A 24,079-nucleotide genomic window follows, 5' to 3' on the forward strand; every position below is an offset into this window, starting at 1 on the left:
ATTCATCCTCCACAGTATTATTGCTAATTTGATTTGGCCAGTCTATATGTAGATTAAAGTCACCCATGATTACTGTAGTACCCTCGTTACATGCATCGCTGATTTCCTGATTGATGCCGTCCCCTACATTATCACTACTGTTTGGAGGCTTATAGACAACTCCCACCAGTGTTTTCTGCCCCTTGGTGTTTCTTAACTCCACCCAGATTGATTCTACATCTTGATTTTCTGAGCCAATATCCTTTCTCATTATTGCTCTGATTTCATCCTTTACTGACAACGCCACCCCACCTCCTTTTCGTTTCTGCCTGTCCTTCCTAAATATCAAATAACCTTGGATATTCAGCTCCCAGCCTTGGTCATCCTGCAGTCATGTCTCCGTAATCGCAATTATATTGTATCCATTTACTTCTATTTGCGCTGTTAATTCATCTACCTTATTACAAATGCTTCGTGCATTCAGATACAGTGCCTTTAGATCGTCTTTTTAACATTTTTAGACATCTTAACATTTTTTGTACTTTGGCCCTGTTTGTCTTAATCCATTTGTCTTCTTACCCGGACCCTATTTTTTAGTGCATTCTTTCGTTTGTACGCACTGTCCCTTCCTGACACAATCTGCTTATCCTTACCCCAGTCACTTTTCTGCACTGCTTCTTCGTCTTTTCTCTTTAGAATTCTAGATTTCTCTCCACCCCCCCCCCCCATTTAGTTTAAAGCCCTATTTACCTCTCTAGTTATTCGATTCGCTGGAACTCTGGTTCCAGCATGGTTCAGGTGTAGTCCGTCCCAACGGAACAGCTCTCTTTCCCCAGTACTGGTGCCAGCGCCCCACGAATCGAAACCCACATCTCCCACACCAATCTTTGAGCTACGCATTCATCTCTCAGATCTTATTTACCCTATGCCAATTTGCATGTGGCTCAGGTAATAATCCAGAGATTATTACCTTTTGTGGTTCTGCTTTTTAATTTAGTCTCTAGCTACTCAAACTCTCTCAGCAGAACCTCTTTCTTAGTCCCACCAATGTTGTTGGTACCGACGTGGACCACGACAACTGGATCTTCCCCCTCCCCTTCCAAGTTCTTCTCCAGCCCTGAAGAGATGTCCTTAACCCTGGCACTGGGTCGGCAACATAGCCTTCGGGGCTTATGCTCCTTGCTGCAGAGAACAGTGTTTATCCCCCTAACTATACTGTCGCCTACTACAACCACCTTCCTTTTTACTCCCCCCACTTGAACGACTTCCTGTACCACGGTGCCATGATCAGTTTGCTCGTCCTCCCTGCAGTCCCTGCACTTGTCCACAAGGGTTGCAAGAACCTCGAATCTATTGGACAAGAGTAGGGACTGAGGCTCCTGCAATACTACCTCCTGGATCCCCGTATCTGCCTCACTTGCAGTCACACCCTCCTGTCCCTGACGACGTGTCAAGTCTAAAGTATGTAAGTGGTGTGGCTGCCTCCTGGAGCAAAAGGTCCAGGTAGCTTTCTCCCTCCCTGATGTCTAGCAACGTCTGCAGCTCGGACTCCAGCTCCTCAACTCGGTCCGAAGTTCCTCGAGCCGCAGACACTTAGAGCAGATGTAGTCACCCTGGACAAAAACATCCACAAGTGCCCAAGTTTTGCAGCAGCAACACATCTCCTGTTTTCCCATTATTTAATTATTTAATTAATTAATTTAGTGTTAATCGAATTATGTACCTCGTTTAATTTATTAGATTAATTAAATTAAGTTTAGGTTTTAAAATTTAGTTATATGCTATATGTTAACTTAACGTAGCCCACAGTCATTACTAATCTGTTGCCTGTCTCACCTGTGACGTCACACTGCAGTTTTCTCTTGTTGCAGATCTGCCGCTGCTTTTATCCCCGTTCTTGGTCTGCTGCTGCTCAGGCCCACTGCCGCTCTGCATGAAAAGCAAGGCAAAGCAGCACCTCCTTCCCCCACTTCAAACTCCCACACTTACCAAACTCTCAAGTTGCTCACTCTGTGCCTGCTGCACTCAGTGCGGTTGCACTCACAGGTCCCTGAATTTCTACTATTTGTGATTCAGATGAGGCAGCCCTGCTCTGCTACTGTTTCAGGAACCAGTTTAATCCAGCTAACCAATTAACTAACTACAGCAGCTCTCCAGTCGGAGAGCTTGCTTGTTTGTCTCTGCTTAAGCCTGACAGAAACTTAAAAATTTAAAGTTTAAAATTGAACTTAACTTTTAAATAAGATCAACAGTTTAATAGCAATTAACATTATTTTTGAAAAGATATAGCAAACATTGTACCCGTTTATAGTGATCCTTTTTATATAAACAACAACTTGCATTTATACAGCGCCTCTAACGTAGTAAAACGTCCCAAGGTGCTTCACAGGAGCGTTATAAAACAAAATTTGACACCGAGCCACATAAGGAGATTTTAGGATTGGTGACCAAAAGCTTGGCCGAAGAGGTAGGTTTTAAGGAGCGTCTTAAAGGAGGAGAGAGAGGTAGAGAGGCGGAGAGGTTTAGGGAGGGAGCGTCGGGCCTAGGCAACTGAAGGCATGGCCGCCAATGGTGGAGTGATTAAAATCGGGGATGCGCAGGAGGCAAGAATTGGAGGAGTGCAGAGATCTCGGAGGGTTGTCAGGCTGGCGGAGGTTACGGATATAGGGAGGGGCGAGGCCAAGGAGGGGTTTGAAAACGAGTATGAGAATTTTAAAATTGAGTCGTTGTCAGACTGGGAGCCAATGTAGGTCAGCGAGCACAGAGGTGATGGGAGAACTGGACTTGGTGCAAGTTAGGATATAGGCAGCAGCGTTTTGGATGAGCTTAAATTTATGGAAGGTAGAAGATGGCAGGCCAGCCAGGAGAGCATTGGAATAGTCGAGTCTAGAGTTAATAAAGGCATGGGGCTTCAACAGCAGATCAGCTGAGACCGGGGCGGAGACGGGCGATGTTGGGAAATGGAAGTAAGTGGTCTTGACATTGGTCAAGCCTGACATCAGTCGTCGGGGAAAATGCTGAAATCCATTATTAAGGAGGTGGTAACAGGGAGCTTAGGAAATCATATGATTCGGCAGGGTCAACATGGTTTTATGAAAGGGAAATCATGTTTGACAAATCTGAGTTTTTTGAGGATATAACTAGCAAGGTTAATAAAGGGGAGCCAGTGGATTTAATATATTTGGATTTTCAAAAGGCATTCGATAAGGTGTCACACGAAAGGTTGTTACACAAGATAAGGGCTCATGGGGTTGGGGGTAATATATTAGCATGAATAGAGGATTGGTTAATGGACAGAAAACAGAGTATGGATGAACGGGTCATTTTCAGGTTGGCAGGCTGTTACTAGTGGGTTGCCACAAGGTTCACTGCTGGGTCCTCAGCTATTTACAATCTATGTTAATGACTGAGATGAAGGGACCGAGTGTAACGTATCCAAGTTTGATGACGATACAAGTGGAAAAGGTGCGAAAGTAAGCTGTGAGGAGGACACAGAGTCTGCAAAGAAATATAGACAGGTTAAGTGAGTGGGCAAGAAGGTGGCAGATGGAATATAATGTGGGGAAGTGTGAGGTTATTCACTTTAGTAGGAAGAATAGAAAAACAGAATATTTTTTAAATGGTGAGAAATTATTTGGATAAACATAATTTAATAGGACAAAGTCAGCATGGCTTTACGAAGGGGAAGTCATGTCTGACAAATTTGCTTGAGTTCTTTGAGGACATAACGTACAGGGTGGATAAAGGGGAACCAGTGGACGTAGTGTATCTAGACTTCCAGAAGGCATTCGACAAGGTGCCACATAAAAGATTATTGCTCAAGATAAAGAATCACTGGATTGGGGGTAATATTCTGGCATGGGTGAAGGATTGGTTATCTAACAGGAAGCAGAGAGTTGGGATAAATGGTTCATTCTCGGACTGGCAACCAGTAGCCAGTGGTGTTCCGCAGGGGTCGGTGCTGGGTCCCCAACTCTTTACAATCTATACTAACGATTTGGAGGAGGGGACCAAGTGCAACATATCAAAGTTTGCAGATGATACAAAGATGGGAGGGAAAGTGGAGAGTGAGGAGGACATAAAAAACCTACAGGGGGATTTAGACAGGCTGGGTGAGTGGGCGGAGATTTGGCAGATGCAATACAATATTGGAAAATGTGAGGTTATGCAATTTGGCAGGAAAAATCAGAGAGCAAGTTATTATCTTAATGGCGTGAAACTGGAAAGTACTGCAGTACAAAGGGATCTGGGGGTCCTAGTGCAAGAAAATCAAAAAGTTAGTATGCAGGTGCAGCAGGTGATCAAGAAGGCCAACGGAATGTTGGCTTTTATTGGGAGGGGGATAGAATATAAAAACAGGGAGGTATTGCTGCAGTTATATAAGGTATTGGTGAGACCGCACCTGGAATACTGCATACAGTTTTGGTCTCCATACTTAAGAAAAGACATACTTGCTCTCGAGGCAGTACAAAGAAGGTTCACTCGGTTAATCCCGGGGATGAGGGGGCGGACATATGAGGAGAGGTTGAGTAGATTGGGACTCTACTCATTGGAGTTCAGAAGAATGAGAGGCGATCTTATTGAAACATATAAGATTGTGAAGGGGCTTGATCAGGTGGATGCAGTAAGGATGTTCCCAAGGATGGGTGAAACTGGAACTAGGGGGCATAATCTTAGAATAAGGAGCTGCTCTTTCAAAACTGAGATGAGGAGAAACTTCTTCACTCAGAGGGTAGTAGGTCTGTGGAATTTGCTGCCCCAGGAAGCTGTGGAAGCTACATCATTAAATAAATTTAAAACAGAAATAGACAGTTTCCTAGAAGTAAAGGGAATTAGGGGTTACGGGGAGCGGGCAGGAAATTGGACATGAATTTAAATTTGAGGTTAGGATCAGATCAGCCATGATCTTATTGAATGGCGGAGCAGGCTCGAGGGGGCGATTGGCCTACTCCTGCTCCTATTTCTTATGTTCTTATTAAATGTTGGTGTCCAGAGGGATTTGGGTGTCCTTGTACATGAAACACAAAGTTAACATGCAGGTCCAGCACAAATAGGAAGGCCAATGGCATTTTGGCCTTTATTGCAAAGGGGTTGGAGTATAACAGTAAGGAAGTACGGAGTGGATGATCCATCTCGGCCTCATCCCGATTTCCCTACAATCACAAAAGCCAGTCTTCAGCCAGTTCGATTCACTCCACGTGATATAAAGAAACGGCTGAGTGCACTGGATACAACAATGGCTATGGGCCCCGACAACAAACTGGTGCTGAAGACTTGTGCTCCAGATCTAGCTGCGCTTCTAGCCAAGCTGTTCCAGTACAGCTACAACACTGGCATCTACCCGACAATGTGGAAAATTGCCCAGGTATGTCCTGTCTACAAAAAGCAGGATAAATTCAATCTGGCCAATTACTGCCCCATCAGTCTACTCTCGATCATCAGCAGAGTGATGGAAGGTATCATTGACAGTGATATCAAGCGACACTTACTCACCAATAACCTGCTCACCGATATTCAGTTTGGATTCCGCCAGGATCACTCGGCTCCAGACCTCATTACAGCCTTGGTCCAAACATGGACAAAAGAGCTGAATTCCAGAGGTGAGGTGAGAGTGACTGCCCTTGACATTAAGGCAGCATTTGACTGAGTGTGGCACCAAGGAACCCTAGTAAAGTTGAAGTCAATGGGAATCGGGGGAAAACTCTCCAGTGGCTGGAGTCATACCTAGCGCAAAGGAAGATGGTAGTGGTTGTTGAAAGCCAATCATCTCAGCTGCAGGAGTTCCTCAGGGCAGTGTCCAAGGCACAACCATCTTCAGCTGCTTCATCAATGACCTTCCCTCCATCATAAGGTTTAAGATGGAAATGAGGAAGAATTTCTTCTCCCAGAGGGTAGTGAATCTCTGGAATTCTTTACCCCAAAAAGCTGTGGAGGCTGAATCATTGAATACATTCAAGGCTGAGTTTGACAAATTTTTGATTAGCGAGGGAGTCAAAGGATATGGGGAAAAGGCGGGAAAATGGAGTTGAGGTAAAAATCATATCAGCCATGATCTCATTGAATGGCGGAGCAGACTTGAGGGGCTCAATGGCCTACTCCTGCTCCTACCTCTTATGGTCTAAACATTCACTCCCTTCACCGGCGCACCGTGGCTGCAGCGTGTACCATCCACGTGATGCACTGCAGCAACTCGCCAAGGCTTCTTCGACAGCACCTCCCAAACCCGCGACCTCTACCACCTAGAAGGACAAGGGCAGCAGGCACATGGGAACAACACCACCTGCACATTCCCCTCCAAGTCACACACCATCCCGACTTGGAAAAATATCACCGTTCCTTCATCGTCGCTGGGTCAAAATCCTGTAACTCCCTACCTAACAGCACTGTGGGAGAACCTTCATCACACAGACTGCAGCAGTTCAAGCAGGTGGCTCACCACCATCTTCTCAAGGGCAATTAGGGATGGGCAATAAATGCTGGCCTTGTCAGCGACGCTCACTCCCATGGATGAATTTTTAAAAATGAGAGGGTTGTCCTATGAGGAGAGATTGAGTAGAATGGGCCTATACTCTCTGGAGTTTCGAAGAATGAGTGCTGATTTCATTGAAGCATATAAGATTGAGTGGACTTGACAGGGTAAATGCTGAGAGGATGATTCCTCTGGCTGGCAAATCTAGAACTGGAGTGCATAGTCTCAGGATAAGGGGTTGGCCATTTAAGACTGAGATGAGGAAGAATTTCTTCACTCAGAGGGTTGTGAATCTTTAGAATTCTCTAGCCCAGAGGGCGGTGGATGCTGAGTCGTTGAGTATATTCAAGGCTGAGATTTTTGGATCCTAAGGGAATGAAGGGATATGGGTATCGGGCAGGAAAGTGGAGTTCAGGTTGAAGATCTTATTGAATGGCGGAGCAGGCTCGAGGGGCCGTATGGCCTACTCCTTCTATTTCTTATATTGTTCTTCTATATTCAAGGGAATACAAGCCTCGATTATGCAACCTGTCCTCATAACTTAACCATTTTAGCCGCGGCATTATTCTGGTGAATCTGCACTGCACCCCCTCCAAGGCCAATATAGCTTTCCTGAGGTGCGGTGCCCAAAGCTGAATGCAGTACTTCAGATGGAGTCTAACCAGAGCTATCTACAGCTGTAACATAACTTCCACCCCTTTGTATTCCAGCCCTCTTGAGATAAAGGCCAACGTTCCATTAGCCTTTTAAATTTTTTTTTGCGATACTTTGTGTGCATCATGATGTGCAACACTAACAATGGAGACAAAATGCAAGAAAATAGCATTGTAGCAGTAAAAGTAATCAAAGCAAGCTAAGAGTAAGGATATTCAACAAGAATTTAAGATTCCTGCATTCACACATGCATGATTGCTAAAAACAAAAAAAAATCTTGGAGCAATGGCATTGAGGTAGTGACACCAGCTGGAAAAGAAAACCTGAGGGAAAAACTCAACGTGGTGGAAAGTCTACTCGTGGTTGACAATTGCTAGAGAAAATGAAAGAACAGTCACTGGATAAGGCAAAAGCAGTCATTTGCCAAAAGTACGGGTATTCCATTTGAACTTTCAAAAGGTTGGCTGGATTGTTGATAATAGAAGCATAGCATTGTATACGAAGATTTATTTTAAAAGGGCAGATGCTGATAGTGTATCTCTTGGGCCAAGAAAACATTTTCCTTGCTGAAAATGCACCTGAAAGTATCTGCGTTGGTGACACTTTTTTAAAAAGTTACTTCAGATAGAAAATTCGCCTTTTAAAAACAGCACTATAGCCGAATAAAGAAATTGAGTGCATTTATGTTTTTGCATCTGCCAATATGATGAGTGAAGTTAATTATTGGTAAGAGCAAGATATCACATTGTTTCCATGGAGTCAACATTGTCTATTCCAGCTTCAATACAAAGCAAATGCCGATGTTTGAATGAACTCAGCTATATTTTCCAAGTGGTTTAAATTGATCAATGATCGGATGTCAAAAAATTGCAATTATTCTGGATAACTGTACAGCACATCGATATCCCACCATGACACATGTCAAACTGATCTTCAGTTTCCTTCTGTTTCCTAACATGCCACTAATACAAATGATAGGACAAGGCATGATTTAAAAACCTTAAACAGCACTGCAGGAGTAAATTAGTGGGTGAAAATTTTCCCATTGATCAACATGAGTGCACAGAATCACAACTGGCCAGATTAATCCGCACGATGCAATTCACATGCTGATTGCTGCCTGGAGTACGGTCAAAAAATTTAAAAACTTGAAAAAGTACCTGAGAAAGTGAGTGCTGAATTAGTGGAAAATTTGGAGCAGCCTGTGCGATTGGCTGCTGATGAATTTGAGAAGCTTTTTTTTGACAACACAGCACACCCGTGGTTGATAGGTCATTCCAATAAGAATTATACTAAAAGGGGAAGGGAAGATTAAATTTAGCTGCCACCACCACCACCACCAATACTTGTAACATTGAAGAAATTAGCTGATTTGTGGAACCTTTTAATATTCTGTGCATTGGATAACTGCATCCACCAATTGTCTGGCAGAATTTGAAGACTGATGTACTGTTTTTAAAATATTTAAATTGTTCTAGTGTTAATATGAAACTGTTTAAAATGTTTTGAAGATTTGTAATAAAATTAATTTCAATTAATTCGTCCGGAAATGTTCCTTTTGACTTTTTCCCGCATTTGTAGATCTGTTGAATACATTCTTGTTTTAACAAAACTCTGCAAATATAGTACTTTGTGGATTAATATAAGTGTGATTAGTGGTGTTTACAAAGCATTAAAAACAAATGAGCCTTCAGATACAATTTGGGGTTTTTCTATTTGATTTTTTTTTGATTAATGGAATGCGGTCAATTGTCTGGTGCTTTTAATAACTGCAGTGCCTCATAGAATGAACAGTTTTAAATAGAGATCTTGTTTTAGGGAGTAAAATTTTGTTGTGCTCAGCAAGATAAGTGCTGACGGATTGAACACTTCACCACTTTTGTCATCAACATAACTATCAAGCACTCCAACACCTAGTGTGGCCACACTAAAGCACCTTCTATCCTACCTCACCCCAACAAAAGAGCCACTTCCTACTGTACAGGTGTGACATTTTGATTTCATAGGATTGGTTTGTGGGACAGAATTCCAAACTGTGGACAGGTTTGTGCTATAGACTGATGATTAGTAAGAAAAGGTTTTGACTGTAAATTCACTTCTCAATCGATTCATTTAGAGGGAAAGTTGTCTTATCTACTTGAACAACTGAGGTAAGGTATATGGTATGGAATGGCCATGAATAGGAAAGAAAATACTTCGCAGAACATAGGATAATTGTGTTTAAATTTTATTTTCATTCTATCAGCCCGGGGTCAGGAATTGCACTGTTGAAAGTAAAACGACTTTCACTATACATTTGTACATAATTTTTTTTGTTCGGGTGACTTGATAGAATGGGATTTCACCTCTGCATTATTTGAACTAAGTGCAAATCTCCAATATCAGCTGTTGTTCACACTTGATTCGTCTTAGTAGATGCGTTTGACTCGCTGATGGCCAAGCCACAAGAAAAAATAACAATATTCAAACTATTTTATGTTCTGTAGAGTATTTTATTCTTCATCATTGTTCACTCTGTATCATGCACCTTACATCAGCTGTCAAAGTAGATAACTGACCTGCTAGTTTGAAAGCAGCCTAAAACTTTCCCTCCCTCCTTGCTTCCTGTAAGGGAGCATTTGGCCTCTGCTTAATGTTTTATTGTGTGTCTATGTAAAATATGGAACAGCTGGGTGGGAGGGGGGATACGGGTGGAGAGAGAAGAGCGAGGGGGGGATACTTAGTACATGTTTTGAATAACATTTTCAATTTTACTACCACTTTGTGTGTTGCGCTTCAAGTCTTTAGTTTTGTTTTTCTTTCTTGAACCCATTTCATCAGTTCTCCCAACTCTCTCCCCTCACCCTTGGTTCTCCACTTTCGCTCTTCTCTCCTTTTTGCCCCCCCCCCCCCCTGTTCTTCCTGCCCCTCAATATATCTGGTCCTGCAGCTTATGCCTCATAATCTTTCCCTCTGTGACTTGATGCCTGTTTGCTTATCTTTTCCGATTTCCTCTCCTCCCCCACATTGTCTTGGGACATTTTCAGTGTGAAAGGTGCTATATAAATGCAAGTTGTTATTATCAGCACAGCATTGCTCAGATCAGGAACACAGTGGAATGTAGGCTCAAACATGTCTCCTTTTCAATCCGTAATGCTGCATCTTGGTGGTCAAATTCACAGCCCCACTGTGCCATGTTGTTTGTGGTCTACCTATCCTCCCCTCCCCAGTTTTTTTTTCCCTACTGCAGACAAAGTGGGGTGGCAGTAAAACTGTTCATACCTCTTTTACATTGCTGATTATACTAGGAGGTAAAAATATGTCATTGTTGACATTCTTAGATTTTTTTTAAAGTCCCACGATCAGGAAACTTTGCTTTCCCATGAGACTGGAAAATGTAAGTATTTTGGATGGGAGCCTGTCGTGACAAACCAGCACAATAGTGTTCCAATGACTGGATTGAAATATTGAAGAAATTGAATTTTGCTTCACACACATCAACTGCTGTAGTAACCAAGCTCTTTCCAAACTGGGAAGTTTACTTTAAATTTCCATTTTCTACTAAAATAAGCTAACATAAAAATGTCCCTTTTCTGGTCCAGGAAAGTATTGGTTGATATTACAGATATGGAAACAAAAAAAAGTTTTTCATTTTAGTATTTAATACTAATACTATTATTTTAAGAAAATTATTTTGAGAATAATTGTTCCATTTCTAATTACTAAGTTGGCAGTCTCATTGAGGGTTCAAAAGGTGTCATCAAACTACAAGAACAAAGTTTCAGTTGTTTATAACACTCATCCGCATCCTAAATTGGGATTGCTGCTTTGAAATTTCTTTATTTTCTATAATATTTTATATTGTAGAATTGGAGGTTATTTCATTTTTGCCTTTTGTTTTACTGGCATGGGGTTTTGTGGCTCATGATAGTGGGGACAGTAAATATGTGATAAAGTTCACATGAAATAATTATGATGTGATAACTGCAAGTGTATTGAATGATCTACGATTAGTTACCGAAAGTAATCTGGTATGTATTTATACCATAGTAAAATTGATTTGGAAAATTTGTTGTAGTTGGACTAAAAAGTTACTGTCCCTATAGAGATTTTAAAATAAAGTATTCAAATTGGTTGCTAAGTTGTAGCAAGATCACACTGTAAGTAACTGTTATTTTTTTTCATCATTATTAATGACTTGGACTTGGGTGTACGGGGCACAGTTTCAAAATTTGCAGATGACACAAAACTTGGAAGTGTAGTAAGTAGTGAGGAGGATAGTAATAGACTTCAAGAGGACATAGGCTGGTGGAATGGGCGAACACATGGCAGATGAAATTTAACGCAGAGCAGTGCAAAGTGGAACATTTTGGCAGGAAGAGCGGCAATATGAAATAAATGGTACAATTCTAAAAGGGGGTGCAGGAACAGAGAGACCTGGGGGTATATGTGCACAAATCTTTGAAGGTGGCAGGATAGGTTGAGAAAGAGGTTAAAAAAGCATACGGAGTCCTGGGCTTTATAAATGGTGGCATAGAGTACAAAAGTAAGGAATTTATGTTAACCTTTATAAAACACTGGTTCGGCTACAGCTGGAGTATTGTCCAGTTCTGGGCACAGCACTCCATGAAGGATGTGAAGGCCTTAGAGAGGGTGCAGAAAAGATTTACTGGAATGGTTCCAAGGATGAAGGACTTCAGTTATATGGATAGACTGGAGAAGCTGGGGTGGTTCTCCTTCGAGCAGAGAAGGTTGAGAGGTGATTTGATAGGAGTGTTCAAAATCATGAAGGGTTTAGATAAAGTAAATAAAGAGAAACTGTTCCCATTGGCAGAAGGGTCGAAAACCAGAGGACACAGATTTAAGGTGATTGGCAAAAGAACCAAAGACGACATGAGGAAAAACTTTTTAAAGCAGCGAGTGGTTATAATCTGGAATGCGCTACCTGAAAGGGTGGTGGAAACAGATTCACTCGTGTCTTTCAAAAAGGAATTGGATAAATACTTGAAGGGAAAAAATTTGCAGGGCTACGGGAAATGAGCGGGGAAATGGGACTAACAAGATTGCTCTTACAAAGAGCCAGGACGGGCTTGATGGACCGAATGGCCTCCTTCTGTGCTGTTACCATGCTATGATTCTATATTTTAAAGTTAAATTATACCGTGTCCCTCCCCATACTCAACAACAACTACTTGCATTCATGTAGCACTTTTAACGTAGAATACTATTCCAGAGCACTTTAAAGAATTGTAAGGAATAAATGGGTGGGGAGAAAGAAGAAAAGATTAGGAGGGGTAACCAAAAGCTTGGTCAAAGAGGTGGGTTTTAAGGAGGGTAGAGTGGTGGAGGAGTTTAAGGCAGGAATTCCAGAGCATAAAGCCGAGGTGGCTAAAGTCACGGCAACCAATGGTGGGGCAAAAGGGAGGAATTCAGGCCAAAACTTTGGGGGCTGGGTTTGTAGGGCTGGAGGAAGTTGCAGAGATTAAGGCAGAATGAGGCCATGGAGGAATTTAAATATAAGGGCGAAAATTTTTAATTTGAAGTACGAGGGGACAAGGAGCCGATGTAGTTCAGTGAGGATAGGGGTAATGGGCAAGCAGAACATGGTACAGAATAGGATATGTGGGACATTCCTTGTTCTAGTCCTACTCAGATCCCCTCCCTCACCTCTTTTTTCCGGTACATTGATGACTGTATCGGAGCCACTTCCTGCTCTTGCCCCAAACTGCAAAATTTCATCAACTTCGCTTCCAATTTCTACCCTTCCCTCGCCTTCACGTGGTCCATCTCCGACTCTTCCCTTCCCCTCCTCAATTTCTCTCTCTTCATTTCTGGGGATAGGATGTCAACCAATATCAACTACAAGCCCACCGACTCCCACAGCTACCTTGATTACACTTCCTCCCACCCTGCTTCCTGTAAGGAATCTATTCCCTTCTTCCAGTGTCTCCGTCTCTGTGCATCTGTTCTGATGATGCCACCTTCCAAACCAGTGCTTCCGATAATGTCTTTTTCTTCAACCGAGTATTCCCCTCCACTGTACTTGACAGGGCCCTCAACCTTGTCTATCCTATTTCCCATATTTCTGCCCTCACTCCTTCCCTTCCCCCCCAGAACCATGATAGGGTCTCCCATGTCCTCGCCTTCCTCACCTTCCACCCCACCAGCCTCCACATTCAACGTTTCATCCACCCCCATTTCCGCCAGCTCCAGTGTAATCCTCCCCTCCCCTTTCAGCATTCCAAAGGGACTGCTCCCTCTGCGACACCCAAGTCCACTCTTTCATCAACCACAACACCCGCTCCCCTCCCCACGGCACCTTCTCGTGCAAGCGCAGGAGATGCAACACCTGCCCTTTCACAACCTCCTATCTCACCATCCAGGGCCCAAACACTCCTTCCAGGTGAAACAGCGATTTACTTGTATTTCTTTCAACTTAGTATACTGTATTCGCTGCTCACAATGCAGTCTCCTGTACATTGGGGAGACTAAACACTGGGTGATCGCTTTGCTGAACACCTCCGCTCAGTCCACAAACACGACCCTGACCTGCCAGTCACTTGCTATTTTAATTCCCCGCCCCACTCCCACTCTGACCTCTCTGTCCTCGGCCTCTTACACTGTTCAAATGAAGCCCAACAGAAGCTCGAGGAACAGTACCTCATCTTTCGATTAGGCACTTTGCAACCTTCTGGGCTCGACGTGGATTCAATAAATTCAGACCATTACCGCAGCTCGCTTTTTTTACGGACAGCAAGTGCTGCTAATGATTCTGACGTTGCCATTTACAGCTCCTGTAGACCCATCTTTCGTTTCTTTACTTGTCCCATTACCACCCTCCTTGCTTTGCATGATCATCCTTTTTGTCATTTAATCACTCCTGCCCTCCACCCTATCAGAGACCTTCCCTTTTGTTCTTTCCTCCCCTCCCCTCCCCCCCCCCCCCCCCACACTTTTTGCCTGGCTCTGTACGTGCATAAAGACTGGTTAATCTTCAACTTTTTCCAGTTCTGACGAAGGGTCATCGACCCGAAACGTAAACTCTGTTTCTTTCTCCACAGGTGTTGCCTGCCTTGCTGAGTATTTCCAGCATTTTCTGTTTTTATTACAGAATAGGATGTGGGCAGCTGAGTTTTGGATGAGCTAAAATATTTGGAGGATGGAGGACGGGAGGCTTGTCATTGGAATAATAAAGTCTGGAGGTGACAAAGGCATGGATGAGGTGGATAGAAGTGGAGGCAGGTGATATGGAAGTGGAAGTAGGTCATCTTTGTGATGGGGTCAGAAATTCAGTTTGGGGTCAAATAAGATGTTATGGTTAAGAGCAGTCAGTGGTCGGATGGAGCCAGTGGCAAGGATTTGGACAATGGCTTTGCCCTTCCCATTGTTTAGCTGGAGGAAATTGCGTCTCATCCAAGATTGGAAGTCGACAAGCGTAGCGGTAATGGAAGTTTTGCAAGAGATAGTGGAGAAGTAGAACTGGTTGTCAGGTACACATGTAGAAGCTGTCCCATTGAGTCTGTGCCGTAACTCTTTCAAATCTCCTTTTAACCTTCTCTGTTCCAAGGAGAACAACCCCAGCTTCTCCAGTCTATCCACGAAACTGAAGTCCCTCATCCCTGGAATAATTCGAGTAAATCTCTTCTGCACCCTCTCTAAGGCCTTCACACCTTTCCTAAAATGCGGTGCCCAGAACTGGACACAATACTCCAGCTGTGGCTGAACCATTGTTTTATAAAGGTTCATCATGACTTCCTTACATTTGTACTCTATGCCTCTATTTATAAAGCTAGCTAGCCTCCACGCCTCCACCCAATTCCCGTAGCCTGGCAGTTTTTTTCCTTTCAAGTACTTATCCAGTTCCCTTTTGAAGGCCATGATTGAATCTGCCTCCACCACCCCCTCTGGCAGTGCATTCCAGATCATAACCACTCGCTATGTTTAAAAAAAAAAGTTTTTCCTCATGTCACCTTTGGTTCTTTTGTCAATCACCTTAAATCTATGCCCTCTGGTTCGTGACTCTTCCACCAATGGGAACAGTTTCTCTCTATCTACTCTGTCTAGACCCTTCATGATTTTGAATACCTCTATCAAATATCCTCTCACCCTTCTCTGTTCCAAGGAAAACAACCCCAGGTTCTCCAGTCTATCCACATAACTAAAGCCCTTCATCCCTGGAATAATTCGAGTAAAATACCTTTTGCACCCTCTCTAAGGCCTTCACATCTTTCCTAAAGTGCGGTGCCCAGAACTGGACACAATACTCCAACTTTGGCTGAACCACTGTTTTATAAAGGTTCATCGTGACTTCCTTACTTTTGTACTCTGTCTCTATTTATAAAGCCCAGGATCCCATATGCTTTTTTAAAACGTTTTCCGATCCTGCCCTGCCACTTTCAACAATTAGTGTACGTATACCCCCAGATCTCTCTGTTCCTTCACCTCTTTTAGAATTGTGCCCTCTAGTTTATATTGCCTCTCCTCATTCTTCCTACCGAAATGCATCACCTCGCATTTTTCTGCATTAAACTTCATCTGTCACGTATCTGCCCATGCCACCAGCCTGTCTCTTTCCTCTTGAAGTCTTTCACTATCCCCCTCACTGTTCACTACCCTTCCAAGTTTTGTGTCATCTGCATATTTTGAAATTGTGCCCTGTACACCCAAGTCCAAGTCCTTAATATATATCAATAATAGCAGTGGTCCCAGCACTGACCCCTGGGGAACACCACTGTACACCTTCCTCCAATCAGAAAAACAACCGTTCACCACTACCCTGTTTCCTGTCCCGTAGCCAATTCTCTACCCATGTTGCTACAGCCCTCTTTATTCCATGGGCCACAATCTTGATGACAAGCCTCCCATGAGGGACTTTATCAAAAGACTTTTGAAAGTCTGTTTACACCACATTAACTGCATTGTCCTCATCTACCCTCTCTGTTACCTCATCAAAAAACTTTATCAGGTTGGTAAACACGATTTGCCTTTAACAAATCTGTGCTGGCTTTCCCTAATCAATCCACACTTGTCCAAGTGACTACTACTTCTGACCCGGATTATCGTTTCTAAAAGTTTTCCCACCATCGAGGTTAAACTTACACCATTTTTTGAACATTTTGAAATGGATGCTGAGCAGTATTAGCAAAGTACTTGGGGAATTTTGGACAAGTTGGAGTTTATGTAGGGTACAGCTAGGGAGGCCGCTGAGGAGAACATTGCCAAAGTCTAGCCTGGAAATGAGAATGGCATGGAGGAGTGTTTCATTGGCAGTGGGTTGAGGTGGAAAGGTCAAACAACCTCTTGCATCATCAGATTTCACTTGAGTGAGCAGGTGATGAAATCGGATTAGGATGCAGAATTTATGATTGGTGCTGAACAGTGTATCTTAGTCTTGCCAGTGTTGAGTGGGAGAAAGTTCTGGTTCATTCATGACTTGATGCTGGACTGCACAGTGATGGTCAGGAGTGAATGATGTGGTGGAAAGGTAGAAAACTGTCTTGTTACTTAATTCACTGTAGATTATGATTTATGGCTTTGTAATGTTGTATACTACTGTTGATTTTGGTCAGTATTTTTCATGCATTTAACTTGAACAATGCATGTGGCATAAAATCAAGAAAACTGGCTGTATTCTATTATAGTTTTAAGCGCAAAAGTACTGAAACAAAGCGGGCTTATAAAGGAGCACTTTCCCATCAAATTTAATATATTTCCGAAATAACCACTACATCCAAGATTTTCAAGGCTGGTTTAAAAACAGACTGGCACTCAGGTCCAGATGGGAGATTTTCTGACAAGTATTTTCAGAATATGTCTCTCTTGAATTGAGTATTATGTTTCTCTTTAAAACTGCAAAAGTGAAATAAAATGTTAATGAAGACTTGAATCCAATATATATTAAAAGACATAGCTAAATATGTTGTTTGTGTGTGTAAGTGTGTTTTTTTTCTCCTCTTGTCCTGTTTATAATTAACTCTACCATGAATATGTTGTACACATTAATCAGGATTGCACAGCTGACATGCATAGTTCTGATCACATAATCTTCTACAATAGGTAGGATAGGGATTGAAACAAACTGGCTAGTTTAGCTTTATTTTAATTAGTTGGGAAATGTTATACGTGAAAAATCTATGGAATGAGGATAAGCCATTTGATCCATCAACCTTATTCTTCCTAATGGATTTGTGCTGTAAACAACCCTTATGGACAAGAGTTTTTGAAGTCCCGTTGCTCAAGCTCAAGCTCAACCTCATGCATCACGGTGTTAACCTAAATTTTGATCTTATGTATTTTTACAACTTTCTGAAACAACTGTCTTGATTTCTCTTTTGAGCAACTTAGAATAAATTAAAGTTACATTTATACTGTGATTACTACTCTTAAGATCAGTGGCTGCAGTCCATGTTTCAACTAGGCAGTACTCTGTTTACATTGCCTGGCTGAAACTTCAGTTCTCCTGCCCAGGATAGTGCTTATATGTGCACAGAGCTTCACTCCCCACAGTTAAATTTTAAGTGGTTGGACAGCCTGCAAGGTTCTCAATGCTTAAACATTTTAAATTAATTGCTGTTAGATTTAAAGTGCACAGAAACATAAATTGTTTGTGTCTCGAGCCCAGGGGGGCCCTAACTGGTTAACACTATAAAGTTAATGTAAGAAATGGAAGTCACTTTGCAACAGCTCTAAAGTTGTTTAAACACACTCTAAATGTATTTAGTGGCAGCTTATTCCACAGGTAATTAGGGCTTGGGTTTTATTTTTGTAAGTGATTTTCTATCTTTCAAATCCTGCTTCATTGTTCTGCGTTCAGTTTACTAGCTTCTATTTTACTCACCATTCGAATCATATTTCTATGGCAACATTTCAATCTTTATTTTGTAATGGGCGAAAATACCCCTCATATTGTATAATGATCGAAGACTGAAAATCATTTTTGGTACTCCTGTTTGGAGATGATAACTGTATCCTGCACAAAGTATTCTATAGCCTCAATTTTGGGGGCAAAAAAAGAGTCCTTGAGCAAAAATGACGTTTTCTAACCAAGTGCTGGGAGAAGAGAAGATAACCCAATATTGAAATTTGAGTGAATCTTTAGGGATTTTTAGAACTGTGCACAGGATGCATGGCTACTAGCTAGTCATCTCAAGGCAAGATGCCATTCCTCCTGATTTCTTGTCTTTCGTAATTTTGTTTTCAAATAAAACCTATTTGTTCCATGCACTAAAGACTTTGACTTCTGACCCAGCTGATATAAGAGCCTAGTTCAACCTTTCTGTTTCAGTGGGCTGCTATGCTCATGAATCTGCTGTTACGTCATAATTGTGCATTTTGCTGTTATCTTGCTTCCAAAGGTAGAGTATGGTTGGGCACATGAAATGACCATCAACCCCAATTTCTCTTCGTTTATCCTTTCACCCACAATTCACACAGCTTCTTAACATCTCCTCTAATAAAGAAGCATGTAGATGCCTAGAAATGCTGTTTGTAATTTACAGCTGACAAGAAATTCTTGGAATCGAATTTAATTGATCTAACAATGAGCCCTGATTTAATAATCAGCACACCAGTTTTGATGAACGTCAAGGAATGTTCGGTGTTTAGTCTGATCGTTTTTTTTTAAACATTCAACGTGTAACCATCAAAATACTAGAAGTAAACTCATTTTAACACAAAATCTCTTTGTTTTCTTGCAAGTTGCACATGAGCAGCAGTCTATTCTTTGTCTCTTTTTTTAACCTGGTTCTATTTTTTTTATTGCAGGATAGCTTGGATGCCTTGATTTATGATTTGGATTTTCCTGCCTTAAGAAAAAACAAGAACATTGACAACTTCATAAATCGATGTGAGTCTTGTAGAATTGTGCATAAAATAAATGTATTTCAGAAAATATATAAAATTAGCATTTTTGGTACAGTAGCCATCACTGATGTTCCAAGTAAGAACATTACACACCCTGACCTGTCTTTGATTAAATAAAACCAATATTTCTGTTATATGGTAAAAGTAAATTTTATCTTTCTATAAATTAATATTCTTAAGTTCTACTGCAATGTAAGTTAAAACTTCTACTTGGTAAAAGTTTTAAATTTGTATAGGCAATGTTAAGTTCTTAGTTATTGTTATTGTGAATGTCGATGACAAAAGAAGTACTTGAGTAGTTGATGCATTATGTAATCCTTCTGGAAGAAACCTAAAAACATAGGCTCAGATTTTGCTGGAGCAGGGCATCTCGCAGTGCGCACCGCTAATTAGACTTTTTCCCTCACCCTTCAGTTCAAATTTTTTGTCCTGGAAGTTGCTGGAAGTGCGAGCTGATAACAGTGTGGCGAGGGCAATGGGGCATCTTTGACCTTGGTGAACAATGGGACCAACAGTCTATAACTCCTTAACCAATGAGATTTAAGGATTGAGAAAGAAACAGGGGACTGACAGAGAAGGAAATAGGGTGAATTAGAGTCAAATCAGTTACAGAACGAGAAATAGAGAAGGAAATAAAGATTGGATTAAGGGAGAGAAAAAAAAGAGACTTTTTAAAAAAAAAAATTTTAAAATCTCAAACAATAATTTACCACCTGTAGGAATGAGACTCCGCAGTTTAAATTGTTCACTTTCTGGGCCGCGAAGAGGTTGAGCGGTTGAGTGGCATCTCCTCATTAAGAAGGTACTTACATTGTTAAGTACCAGCCCTAACTTTCTGCGGCATTTAATTGGCCATTATGCGCAAATGCAGCAATTTCATGAAACTCACAGGGAGGTTGAGGGCGAGCTGCTGTTTTCACGAGGCTACAGCAACTTCTGGTGATTCACGATTCATAATTCACGGGGTATCTCTTCCACGCCACAAGTTGCTGGACGATTTACACATTAATATTAGTGGGTGCCAGTAAACTTGCCATTAAAATCTGGGCCATTGTCTCACATCCTCCAGTGCCATGAAGAAATACCCAATTTACTTTATTCAGCAAACCATGAAACAAATATAACAACGTAATAGGTTTGATATTAGGGTTTGGTTGTTCAAGCACTGTCTTCTACCCTTTCTCCCCACCCCCTACCTTGCAAAAATAATAATCTAATGATGAGTATTCCTTTAACAAACAAATCTTCCTGCAGGTGACAGCTGCCACAAATTTCCTGTCCTATTGCACTTTCCGCAGCACTCAGTTTCTCTCCTTGACTGCCTTTGCTGAAGTCTAACATCAGTGGTGGTGTCCATCCTCCTTTTGATCTCTTATGCTTGGTTCCTTTGGCGGTTGTTTCATCCTTCAAATTTACAACTCCTCAGAGACTAAAGGCAGAATTGGCAATGAACTGCTGATTATTGCAGTTCTGGAAGATGGCTGCAGCTCTGAAATTCAGAGGATATTTCACTGTTTACCATGTGGAATAGTCCACTTAACAAAAAATTAGTTTTGAACATAGAAACTTAGAAAATAGAAGCAGGAGTAGGCCATTCGGCCCTTCGAGCCTGCTCCACCATTCAATGTGATCATGGCTGATCCTTTATCTCAGTACCATATTCCCGCTCTCTCCCCATACCCCTTGATGACGCTTTTTGTGTCTAGAAATCTGTCTAGCTCCTTCTTAAACATATTCAGTGACATGGCCTCCACAGCCTCCTGTGGTAGAGAATGCCACAGGTTCACCACCCTCTGAGTGAAGAAATTTCTCCTCAACTCAGTCCTAAATGTCCTACCCCCTATCCTGAGGCTCTGACCCCGCGTTCTGGACCCCCCAGCCAGGGGAAACATCCTCCCTGCATCCAGTCTGTCTAGCCCTGTCAGAATTTTATATGTTTCAATAAGATTCCCCTTTCGTTCTCCTAAACTCGAGTGGACACAATCTCTCCTCATATGACAGTCCTGCCATCGCAGGAATCAGTCTGGTGAACCTTTGCTGCACTCCCTCTATGGCAAGTATATCCTTTCTTAGGTAAGGAGACCAAAACTGCACACAATATTCCAGGTGTGGTCTCACCAAGGCCCTGTATAACTGCAGTAAGACATGTTTGCTCCTGTATTCAAATCCTCTTGCAATGAAGGCCAACATACCATTTGCCTTCCTAACTGCTTGCTGCTCCTGCATGTTTGCTTTCAGTGACTGGTGCACAATGAGACCCAGGTCCCTTTTGCACATCAACATTTCCCAATCTATCACTATTTAAATAATACTCTGCCTTTCTGTTTTCCTTCCAAAGTGGATAACTTCACATTTATCCACGTTACACTGCATCTGCCATGTATTTGCCCACTCACTCAACTTGTCTAAATCATGTTGAAACCTCTTTGCATTCTCCTCACAACTCATGATCCCAGTGAGCTCACGAAACATACCAGTTTAAGTCACAGCACACTTTCAACTTTATTACTGATGGTACTTGGTTAGGTTCAACTGTGTAAATATAGCCAATGGACTTCTAATTTATTTTACCAATTTTCAGTTAATGGGTATGTTACTTTTTGTATTGGAGTGCAAATTTGACGAGCAAACAGCATTAGACCTGCACAGAAAGAAGTAATTCAGTGTATGGAAATGTTTTGCTAATGTTGGATGCATTTTACAGTTGGCTTTTGTGGATTAAACTCAGACCATGAGAGGAGTTTGAAAGATTGTTTGTTTATATTTGGGAAATTACAAAATGGTTATTTTCTAATAAGTTACTTAGTGCTGAGGATCAGCCAGTTCTAGAACTGTACATGAATTTGTATACATATCCCTGTGGGAATTTTTCTAATTTATTTTCCATAAAATTTGCCAAGTGATAAAATCTGTGTTTCAGAGGCTAAGCTGAGCATTGATGCAAAATAAGACTGATTGAAACACTGATGAGACAACTTCATTTGAGGGGACAGGGTGAAACAAATACAACGTTGAACTCAATTCAAATTAATTTTGTCAGTACTGATATAAACTAATTAAGGGAACTTCTATGAATAAGCCTGACAGAGTTTAGTTTAGATGTTGAAGTATGTTGGCTGGTTTTCCCTGTGCCTTTTCCATCATCTGTTTATATTTCACAAGCAGTTACTGATTTTTCAGGGGTGTCTTGCCTTTAAGGTTTGTATTGCATATTCAACACATTTGTGGCTTTCTTTTATATTTTGTAAAGTTTAAAATAGAGAATCTTAACTTATGCTTTAGCAAGTTTTGGGAATTGACATGTTTAAGCTTGCAAAAATAAAACTTGTGGTATTGGAAACTTCAGGTTAGATTTTAGAAATATTTATTTGAAGCTTCATTATTTCAGAATGCTGACTTGGATAGTTATCAGAGGGTACGGTAGCCTAGTGGTTATGGTACTGCACTGGCAACCCACAGTCCTGAGTTCAGATCCCATCATGGCAAGTTGCTGAAATTGAATTCAATATATCAGGTAATTTGTGGTCTAGGAACACAGAAATAACCATGAAACCCACTAACATCCTTCAGAGAAGGGAGCCTGCTACCTCTCCTTGGTTTGGCCTAAATGAGTCCCATGCTTATATGGTTGACTCTCAAAGCCCTCTGAAATGGTCTAGCAAGCCACCCATAAACATTTGCTATGAAGTTCAACTGGTACCCCAGTTGCTAGTTAAGCAATAGCCTGACGTCGTTCTCTCAGAATCATATCTATCAGCCAACATCTGGGGCACTTCAGTATGTAGTCAGAGTGATGACAACATCCTCAACATTGACTCGGGTGAAGAAAGCCTCCTGCTGATCATATCCATAACTAAAGAATCGGTACTGCTCCATGTTACATCGAGTTACGTCGAAACTACAGCACAGAAACAGGCCATTAGGCCCAACTAGTCTATGCCGGCGTTTATGCTCCACGCGAGCCTCCTCCACCCCTCCATCATCTAACCCTATCGGGATTTCCTTCTATTCCATTCTCCCTCATGTGTTTATCTAGCTTCCCCTTAAGTGCATCTATGCTAGGCGCCTCAACTACTCCTTGTGGTAGCGTGTTCCACATTATCGCCGCTTTTTGGGTAAAGAAGTTTCTCCTGAATTCCCTATTGGATTTATTAGCGTCTATTTATATTTATGGCCTCTAGTTTTGGACTCCCCCACAAGTAGAAACATTTTCTTTACGTCTACCCTATGAAATCCTTTCGTTATCTTAAAAACTTCCAGGTCACCCCTCAACCTTCTCTTTTCGAGAGAAAAGAGTCCCAGCCTGTTCAGCCTATCCTGATAAGGATATCCTCTCAGTTCTGGTATCATCCTTATGACTCTTTTTTGCACCCTCTCCAATGCCTCTATATCCTTTCTATAATCGAAAGGATGTTGCAGTGGAAGATCAGCCATTATCTTATTGAATGGCGGAACAGGCTTGAGGAGCCATGTGGCCCACTCCTGCTCCTATTTTTTATGTTCATATAACATGGAGACCAGATCTGTGCACAGTACTCCCAAGTGTGATCTAACCAAGGTTCTATACAAGTTTAACATGACTTCTTTGCTTTTCAATTCTATCCCTTTAGAAATGAACCCGATTGCTTCATTTGCCATTTTTTATGGCCTTATTAACCTGTGTCGCTACTTTTAGTGATTTGTGTATCTGTACCCTGTGATCCCTTTGCTACTCTATCCCATTTAGACTCTTATTATCCAAGCAGTATGTGGCCTCCTTATTCGTTCTACCAAAATGCATCACCTCACACTTAGCTATATTTAAATTCATTTGCCAATTAGATGCCCATTCTGCAAGTTTATTAATGTCCTGTTGCATTTTGACGCATTCTTCCTTTGCATTAACTACGCCCCCCAATTTGATGTCGTCTGCAAATTTTGAAATTGTACTTTCGATTCCCGAATCCAAATCGTTGATGTAAATGATGAACAACAGTGGTCCCAGCACGATCCCTGTGGAACATCACTTCCCACCTTTTGCCAGTCTGAGTAGTGGCCCTTAACCCCTACCCTCCCTTTTCTATTTTGTAGCCAGCTTGCTATCCATTCTGCTACCTGTCCCCTGATTCCACATGCCATGTGTCTACAATGCGATAC

At 41.7% G+C, this 24,079-nt stretch overlaps 1 protein-coding gene across 1 annotated transcript in view; it reads left to right on the forward strand.

The window, feature by feature from the left end:
• Positions 1-24,079, forward strand: part of rock1 (Rho-associated, coiled-coil containing protein kinase 1) — a 278,787-nt gene that overhangs the window by 75,639 nt on the left and 179,069 nt on the right. The window contains exon 2 of the mRNA XM_067979744.1: positions 18,845-18,926. Coding sequence (XP_067835845.1) covers positions 18,845-18,926 — 82 coding nt within the window. The remainder of the gene's footprint in view (positions 1-18,844; positions 18,927-24,079) is intronic.

This window comes from Heptranchias perlo, chromosome 3 (assembly GCF_035084215.1).
Source record: "Heptranchias perlo isolate sHepPer1 chromosome 3, sHepPer1.hap1, whole genome shotgun sequence".
Classification (NCBI taxonomy): Eukaryota; Metazoa; Chordata; class Chondrichthyes; order Hexanchiformes; family Hexanchidae; genus Heptranchias; species Heptranchias perlo.